The sequence below is a fragment of the Erinaceus europaeus genome, chromosome 13 (assembly GCF_950295315.1).
Source record: "Erinaceus europaeus chromosome 13, mEriEur2.1, whole genome shotgun sequence".
NCBI lineage: Eukaryota > Metazoa > Chordata > Mammalia > Eulipotyphla > Erinaceidae > Erinaceus > Erinaceus europaeus.
Window position 1 is genome coordinate 92882258 of NC_080174.1, and position 9934 is coordinate 92892191.

The 9934-nt window shown below is 39.7% G+C and overlaps 1 protein-coding gene across 1 annotated transcript; it reads left to right on the forward strand.

Annotated features, from left to right (window-relative positions):
* Positions 1-3059: 3059 nt before the first annotated feature.
* LOC132542601 (zinc finger protein 345-like) lies at positions 3060-8268 on the forward strand. Its single transcript, XM_060205109.1, is given in 6 exon segments — positions 3060-3075; positions 3165-3222; positions 3774-3885; positions 4003-5435; positions 5437-5639; positions 8243-8268. Coding segments are annotated over 6 exon segments (1848 nt in total).
* Positions 8269-9934: the final 1666 nt, after the last annotated feature.

Genomic DNA, 9934 nt, shown 5'->3' on the forward strand with positions numbered 1-9934 from the left:
TATTATGTACTGTACTGAGGATGACTTCTGTAGACTTTTTTGGAGACTAGTCTAACATCCAAGTGCTTATGTATTTTGAGTTGACCCATGGTGTCATGTGATGGTGTTGTTTGGTTTTTATATGCATGCGGTGACTGACTCATTTTCCGCAACATCATTTTTAAAAAAAATCATTTATTCCCTTTTGTTCCCTTTGTTGTTTTATTGTTGTAGTTATCATTGCTGTCATTGTTGATGGATAGGACAGAGAGAAATGGAGAGAGGAGGGGAAGATAGAGAGGGAGAGAGAAAGACAGACACCTGCAGACCTGCTTCACCGCTTGTGTAATGACTCCCCTGCAGGTGGGGAGTCGGTGCTTTAACCAGGAGCCTTATGCCAGTTTTTGTGCTTTGCGCCACCTGTGCTTAACCCGCTGCGCTACAGCCCGATTCCCTCCAACATCATTTTTTACAGAGAATTCACCTATTTACTTTCAGCATCATTTTCTTGCTTTAAACATGTTCTTAGGGATTTTGATGGAGACTGCATAGCATGTATATGCCACTTTTAAAATGGTCATTTAGTTTAGAAAATCATTAGTAATTCACCAGTAATCAACATTTTTGTTTGTCTTATGTCTTTGTTTCACAGCAATTTACAGTTTTGAAGATTATTTCTTGAAAAAATTTTGTTGCAAATGTATGGGAGTCATGCAGTAGCACTGTGGGTTAAGTGCATGTGGTGCAAAACAGTTTTCTTTTGCCCTCTTATTTTTTTCTGCCACCATGTTATTTCTTGAACTCAGAGTCAGAGCATGAATCCAATACTCAAGGAAGCCATTTTTTGTTTCCATTTTATTTGATAGGATAGCAAGAAATGGAGAGTGGAACAGAGGTCAAGAAAGAGCCACGTGCAGGCTTGTTCAATGCTTTTGAAGTGTCCCTCACGCAGGAGGGAAGCAAGCCTCAAACCTCCATTTCTGTCTGTACTATCCAACAATGACAAGATCGATAACAACTGCAACAATGAAAACAAGGGCAATAAAAGGGAAAATAAATAAATACAATAACATAATTTTTTAACAATTATATTTTACTTCTTATTATAGAGGGAAATTGAGAGGGATGTAGGTTACTGGATAACAGTTCTTTTCTCTGCCACCATGGTTATTTCTTGAGCTCAGTGTCAGAACTTTTGCTCAAGAAATGTATTTTTTGTTTCCATATTATTTGACAGGACATACAGAAATGGAGAGTGAACAGGGGTAGAGAGAGGCATTTCCAGGCTTGTATCACTACTCATGAAGTGTCCCCCTCTCAGGTGGGAAGCAGTTCTCAATCCTAGGTCCTGTGTCATGGTGATATGTACACTTAAGTAGGTGCAACAATGCCCTGCACCTGATAATTCTTTTTTTTTTTTTCTCCAGGTTTATTGCTGGGCTCGGTGCCTGCACCATGAATCCACCGCTCCTGGAGGCCTTTTTCCCCCCTTTTTGTTGCCCTAGTTGTTGCAGCCTCGTTGCGGTTATTATTGCCATTGTTGACGTTGCTTTGTTGTTGGATAGGAAAGAGAGAAATGGAGAGAGGAGGGGAAGACAGAGAGAGAGGGGAGAGAAAGATAGACACCTGCAGACCTGCTTCACCTCCCGGGAAGCGACTCCCCTGCAGGTGGGGAGCCGGGGGCTCAACCGGGAGCCTTACCGGTCCCAGCGCTTTGTGCCACGTGCGCTTAACCCACTGCGCCACCGCCTGACTCCCTGCACCTGATAATTCTTATTTGTTTAACATTCTTGCGTTTTTTAACTTTTTTTTTTTTTTTTGGACAGTGACACTACAGAGAGCCTTAATGTGGTATGATCACTCTAAAAGTATAATTTCTATGCTTCCACAATAATGTTAATTTTATAAAGAGCCATGTGTGGCTAGAGATGTTTCATTTTTAATAAACTTATACTCATCATGTGTTTTTTTATCCCATCTTTTTTTTTTTTTTTTTTATCACTGTGGCTTAATTATAAATTTGTTACACCTGTGGTCCTGAAGGTGGCGCAATGATAAAGCTTTGGAGTCTTAAGCATGAGGTCCCGAGTTCAATCCATGGCAGCACATGTGCCAGAGTGATGTCTGGTTTTTTCTCTCTCCTTCTTTTTCATAAATAAGTAAAATATTTTTAAAAAATGTATTACACCCAGTGGCCATTTTTTATTATTTATATTTTTGTGTTTTATATCAGTGAAGAGAATTTAATAAGGCTATTGAAGTAGAGATCTATATCTCTGTATCAGGTGAAATTATTATTCATGTATGATAAATGAAATTAATGTTTATTTTCTTTTAATGAGAAGAACTGCAGGTACTACGAAAACACACCAGACTTTGAGCTCTAAGTCCCCAGGGGCTATAGGTTCCATTCGAGTTATCCTCTACTTTACTGTCCCTATCAAATTCTCTTTACCTATATAAACTTTACATTATAAATAAGGAAGACAATATCCACAACTGCTCAGCACTTGTGAAGAGTGCCTACCTCTGTGCATGTGAGAACTAGGTTATTGGATCTTGGTCCTTTTATATAGGCAGTGTGAGCACCCTTTGAGTTGTACTCCCACACAGCCACTAAGGTTTTATCATCTACTAATTACAAATCTATAGAGGGGGAACAGTGAGAATAGGTTTATCTCTCTGTTCTCAGGGCCTCGTGATGGAGAGTCCAATGTTCTAATGAATGTACCACCTTCTAGAGCATGATTAAGAGGTATTTGGTTTTCAAGTCACCAAAGACATGTTTGCAGATGAGACAATCATTCACAGGCTTCCTAAAGTAGAGACTGAATGGCTAATCTGCTGTTGCTCACATTTTCTCACATGATCACATTGCACATATTTTAGGGCTCAGTGACCTATGAAGATGTAACTGTGATTTTCACTCAAGAGGAGTGGGCACTATTAAATTCTTCAGAGAAGAAACTCTACAGAGATGTGATGTGTGAAAATTTGAGGAACTTTCTTTCAATAGGTAACTCTAATCGCCTTAATTTTTCAACTAGAAGAGAAATCATTTTTTGTTCACCAGTGTAGAAATGGCTATACTGTTCAGTGAGCAAGGTTTTATTGTGACTCATGAGGGATCAAGAATTCAATCTATTTGTATAATTTCTAATACTTTTTGTATTTTGTACTTTTAGAAAAGATACAAGAACATTCCACCAAAGGGCAGCATATCTTGCATGGTAATAAACAAAGGTGAGAGTTAAATTTACAATAAAGTGTGATGTACCACCTAAGAAGCTACTGTGTTTTCAAAAGTTTTGTCTCTGTAATTTACTGAGATCATTTGCCTGCATGGTTTCCTTGTATAAGGAGACTCATAGTTTTTTAATGGTGTGCTCTCTACTGATGTAGCAATTGCATATGACCCCTTTTCATACAGTTGTTGTAGTTATTGTTGTTGTTGTTGATGTTGTCATTGTTGGACAGGACAGAGACAAATGGAAAAAGAAGGGGGAGAACCGAGAGGGGGAGAGAAAGATAGATACCTACAGACCTGCCTATGAAGCATCCGTCTCCCCTGCAGGTGGGGATCCAGGGGGCTCAAACCAGGATCCTTACAATTTGTGCCACCTGTGCTTAACCCACTTTGCTACCACCCGACTCCCTCAGTATATGTTTTATTCAAATCTATTTCTAATGTCTGATTTTCTGGCTTATTAAGTAAAATAATGTCCTGCATTTTGATAAACAATTACAGTGTTATTCATTAAAATGTCATTAATTAATTGTTAATTATTTTACAGTAATACAGCAGTAAAAATCTCTGAGAGCAAAGATAGTGAGAATGCTGGAATATCTCAAGAATGTGAAGTATACAGCAAATTATTCACTTATCCTATTCATCTTCAAAAACACGTAAGAATGCACTGTGGAGAGAAACCCTATGAATATAAACAATGTAATGGAACATTCAAGAGACCCAGTCATCTTTGGAAACATGAAAAAACTGACAATGGAGAGAAACCCTATGAGTGTAAACAATGTAGTAAAACATTCAGTCAAGCTGGTCATTTTCATGTACATGAACGAACTCACAGTGTAGAGAAACCCTATGAATGTAAACAATGTAGTAAAACATTCAGTTCTTCCAGTAGTCTTTGGACACATGAAAGAATTCACAGTGGAGAGAAACCCTATGAATGTAAACTATGCAGTAAAACATTCAGTTATGCCAGTTATCTTTGGGCACATGAAAGAACTCACAGTGGAGAGAAACCCTATGAATGCAAACAGTGTAGTAAAACATTCAGTTATTGTAGTAATCTTCGGAGACATGAAAGAATTCACAGTGGAAAGAAACCCTATGAATGTAAACTATGCAGTAAAACATTCAGTTATGCCAGTTATCTTTGGGCACATGAAAGAACTCACAGTGGAGAGAAACCCTATGAATGCAAACAGTGTAGTAAAACATTCAGTTATTGCAGTAATCTTCGGAGACATGAAAGAATTCACAGTGGAGAGAAACCCTATGAATGTAAACTATGTAGTGAAACATTCAGATGTTCCAGTAATCTTTGGGTACATGAAAGAATTCACAGTGGAGAGAAACCCTATGAATGTAAACTATGCAGTAAAACATTCAGTTATGCCAGTTATCTTTGGGCACATGAAAGAACTCACAGTGGAGAGAAACCCTATGAATGCAAACAGTGTAGTAAAACATTCAGTGATTCCAGTAATCTTCGGAGACATGAAAGAATTCACAGTGGGGAGAAACCCTATGAATGTAAAGTATGTAGTAAAACATTCAGATGTTCCAGTAGTCTTTGGGCACATGAAAGAATTCACAGTGGAGAGAAACCCTATGAATGTAAACTATGCAGTAAAACATTCAGTTATGCCAGTTATCTTTGGGCACATGAAAGAACTCACAGTGGAGAGAAACCCTATGAATGCAAACAGTGTAGTAAAACATTCAGTGATTCCAGTAATCTTCGGAGACATGAAAGAATTCACAGTGGAGAGAAACCCTATGAATGTAAAGTATGTAGTAAAACATTCAGATGTTCCAGTAGTCTTTGGGCACATGAAAGAATTCACAGTGGAGAGAAACCCTATGAATGTAAACAGTGTAGTAAAATATTCAGTGATTCCAGTAGTCGTCGGAAACATGAAAGAATTCACAGTGGAGAGGAACCCTATAAATGTAAACAGTGTAGTAAAATATTCAGTGATTCCAGTAGTCATCGGAAACATGAAAGAATTCACAGTGGAGAGAAACCCTATGAATGTAAACAATGTAGTAAAGCATTCGGGCATTCCAGTCATCTTCGGAGACATGAAAGAATTCACAGGGGAGAGAAACCCTATGAATATACACAATGTAGTAAAACATCCCAGCAGTCTGCTGGTCTTCAGAGACATGAAAGAATTCACAGTGAAGCGAAACCCTATGAATGCAAATAGTAAAACATTCGGTGATTCCAGTCGTCGTTGGAGACATGAAAGAATTCATAGTGGAGAGAAACCCTGTAAATGTAAACAATGTAGTAAAACATTCAGTGATTCCGGTACTCTTCGGGCACATGAAAGACTTCACAGTCGAGAGAAACCCTATGAATGCAGTGTAGTAAAACATTTAGTTGTTGCAGTAGTCTTCAGTAACAGTAACCTAAAACGTTTAATAAAAATGGAAAACAAAGGCAACAAAAGGTAAAAAAAAATAAAAACGTAAAAATATAATGAGGAAAAAGATACAAAAACCTTTATTTTGGTTCAACACTCATGAAGTTTTCCCTTTTGCAGTTAGGGAGCATGGGTTGAATTTGCTTACTTTTGCATGGTACCATGTGCACCTCACTAAACCCTACCACCAAGTACCCATTGTGAAAAATTTTTTAATACAGGGTAAGGTTTTGCATCATCTAAACCAGACCAAAAAAAAAAAAAAAAAGAAAAAGAATATTGGGAGTCAGGCTGTAGTGCTGGTGGCACAAAGCCCAAGGACCTGTGGCTGAGAAAGCTGTGGTATACACACACAATGGAATACTATGCAGCTGTTACGAACAATGAACCCACTTTCTCTGACCCATCTTGGATAGAACTAGAAGGAAATATGTTATTTGAGCTAAGTCAGAAAGATAAAGATGAGTATGGGACGATCCCACTCATCAACAGAAGTTCAGAAAGAAGATCAGGAAGGGAAAGTAAAAGCAGGATCTGACTAAATATAGAGTAGGACAGTGACATAAAAACTCTGGTGAGTTGGAGGGTGGACATTTGGCTTCCTGGGATGGCAGGGGAGGGGTTTCAAGGGTGGGTGGGTGGAATGGGACACAGTCTTGGTGTTGGGAATGGTGTTTATGTACACTCCTATGAAACTATAGTCATATAAATCACTAATATGAGGGGGGAATTGATTGTATGTCTCAAAGTTTTTAAAACAGACAGACTTTTGAATGCATAGTCTGAGTCTTTGATATGCAGACTTTCTCAAAAGCCTACACCAGGTAGAACAGAAGCAATCATTGGCACAGCTATACGAGATACTGGGTATTAAACAGCAAACCGTAACAAAGGGACTTTTCAATGTTAACCCAATTACCAAGTAATGTGACTATAACAACTATCCATTGTCTTCTTGAGCCCTAAGAGACTAAGCCCCTGGCTCCCCACCTGCAGGGGGATTTCTTCAAAGCAGTTAAGCAGGTTTGTGGGTGTCTATCTTACCTCCTGTTTGTCTTCCCTTTGTCTCCATTTCTCTCTGTCCCATGCAACATTGATGACATCAATAACAACTACAGCAATAAAAAGGCCAACAAAAAGTGAATAAATATTTTTTAAAAATTAAAAGAAGAATGTCGCCAGGTCTGGAGTTAGGTCACTGAGTGAAATGTCTGCCTTGCTCCGTGTGCAGCCATCTTCCAGCCAGCCCTGGCCCTGTCCTGAGGTCGAACAATTGAAGAGCCCCCCCCCGTTTCTTTGGTTCTTGGGATAATCAGCAAAGAACTGAAGAGTGAAACACAGGAGTTTGAAGGAAAGAAGTTTTCATACAGTATTAGCAAGCAGACATACACTCTGGGGGGTTTCTGTAGAGTGACTCGAGTTACAAAGTATTTTATGGTTTTTACTCAAAAACTGCATCTCTGAGGTGGAAATGATGTGCCTGATTGACAAGCTGGGTGACAGACACCCTGTATGTGCTCAGTGCCTGTAATTATAATTCTTACAGAGAAGCTCTAGGGGACGGTGTGGAGCAAAAGCCATAGTGGTTATTTATACCGTCCTTCAAAAAAATTATTTTCTTTATTGGATAGAGACAGCCAGAGATCAAGAGGGAAGGGGGAGGCAGAGGGAGATAACTGCAGCCCTACTTCACCACTCCTGAGGCTTTCCCCCTGCATGTGGAACCCACAGCTTGAGCCCAGGTCTCTGTGCACTGTAATGTGCAAACGCAGTTCCCACCACCAGAGTTCTCCATTGGGATCTTCCCTATTCTTTACCCCCCTGAGAGTATGACCGAAGATCTTTCTGGAGTGCAGAAGGTGGAAGGTCTGGCTCCTGTAATTGCTTCTCCACAGGACATGTGTGTTGGTAGGTGGATCCACACCCCCAGCCTGTTTCTGTCTTTCCCTAATGGGGCACCTTCTCTCTGGGGAGGTGAGACTTTGGGACACATTCGTGAGGTCCTCTGCCCATGGAAGTCAGGATGCTGTCATAGTAGCATCTGCATAACAACTTGGTGACTGAAAGTTGCGAAGATAGAAAGCAGGACAAGTTGTTTAATAAACAGGATCCAAAAGTAGAAATAGAGCAGATGAAATTAGGGGTCTTCATGTGGGAAGATGCTAGGAATTTTAGGTATGTTCTGAGTGGCCCATGACTTTTAATAAAGCCCCCTGGACCTCAGCCTCCTGGTCCATCGCAAGGGTCCCGGATTAGTGTGCTCCTTGGTCAGGAAGTGGGAAGCACCATCCATGTTTCAAAACTTTTCTCTGCCTGGCTGAAGCTGCAGAGTCCTGCGTTCAGGTTGTAGCGGGGAAATAAGAGGAAGATGACAGAGATCCCACCATAAAGTACAGCTGGTTGTGGTTATAAGATGATTTCTACATGAGGAATTACCAGAGAATCAGTCATGTTTCAGGGAGGCAAGCACTTACTGAGACAAATCAGAGAGAGAGAAAAGGCAAATACATGATTCAGACATATATCCTCCCAAGACAGAGAGAGGGGGGTTTTGAATTGTCTGGTCTTCTAACTTTCACTGTAGATTCAGTGGAATTCCAAGGCGATTAACTTCAACCTTTGTCTCCTAATGTGCACATCTGCATGTCTTTTATTTTTACTTTTTTAAAAATTTATTTCTTTATTGGGGAATTAATGTTTTACATTCAACAGTAAATACAATAGTTTGTACATACATAACATTCCCCAGTTTCCCATTTAACAATACAACCCCCACTATATCATTTATTATCCTTCATTGACCTGTATTCTCCCCACCTACCCACCCCAGAGTCTTTTACTTGGGTGCAATACGCCAATTCCATTTCAGGTTCTACTTGTGTTTTCATTCCTCATCTTGTTTTTCAACTTCTGCCTGAGAGTGAGATCGTCCCATATTCATCCTTCTGTTTCTGACTTATTTCACTCAACATGATTTTTTCAAGGTCCATCAAAGATCGGCTGAAAACGGTGAAGTCACCATCTTTTACAGCTGAGTAGTATTCCATTGTGTATATAGACCACAACTTGCTCAGCCACTCATCTGTTGTTGGACACCTGGGTTGCTTCCAGGTTTTGGCTATTACAGATTGTGCTGCCAAACACATATGTGTACACACATCTTTTTGGATGGATGTGTTGGGTTCCTTAGGATATATCCCCAAGAGAGGATTTGCAGGGTCATAGGGTAGGTCCATTTCTAGCCTTCTGAGAGTTCTCCAGACTGTTCTCCACAGAGGCTGGACCAATTGACATTCCCACCAGAAGTGTAGGAGGGTTCCGTTGACCCCACACCATCTCCAGCATTGGCTGCTGTTACCTTTTCTGATCTGACATTCTCACAGGAGTGAAGTGATATCTCATTGTTGTCTTGATTTGCATTTCTCTGACAATCAGAGACCTGGAGCATTTTTTCATATGTTTCTTGGCATTTTGGAGCTCTTCTGTGGTGAATATTCTGTCCAAGTCCTCCCCCCATTTTTGGATGGGTTTATTTGTTGTTGAGTCTGTCAAGCTCTTTATATATGTTTGTTATTAAACTCTTATCTGATGTATGGCATGTAAAGATCTTCTCCAATTCTGTGAGGGGTCTCTTGGTTTGAATAGTGGTTTCTTTTGCTGTGAAGAAGCTTTTTAATTTGATGTAGTCCCATAGGTTTATACTTGCCTTAGTCTTCTTTGTAATTAGATTTGTCTCATTGAAAATGTCTTTAAAATTTATGCGGAATAGAGTTCTGCCAATATTTTCCTCTAAGTATTTGATAGTTTGTGGTCTAACATCCAAGTCCTTGATCCACTTGGAATTTACTTTTGTATTTGGTGAAATACAGTGATTCAGTTTCATTCTTCTGCATGTTTCAACCCATTGTTTCCAATACCATTTGTTGAAGAGACTCTGTTTTCCCCATGTAATAGTCTGGGCCCCTTTGTCAAAGATTAGATGTCCATGGGTGTAGGGCCTCATTTCTGGGCTCTCAATTATATTCTACTGGTCAATGTGTCTATTCATGTTCCAGTACCAAGCAGTTTTGATGACAATGGCCCTATAATACAGTTTGAGATCTGGGAGTGTGATGCCTCCAGTTCTGTTCTTTTTTCTCAAGATTGTTTTGGCAATTCTAGGACCTTTCTGGTTCCAGATAAACATTTGTAGCATTTGTTCTATTCTCCTAAAAAATGTGCTTGGGATCTTGATGGGGATAGCATTAAATGTGTAGATGGCTCTGGGTAATATATT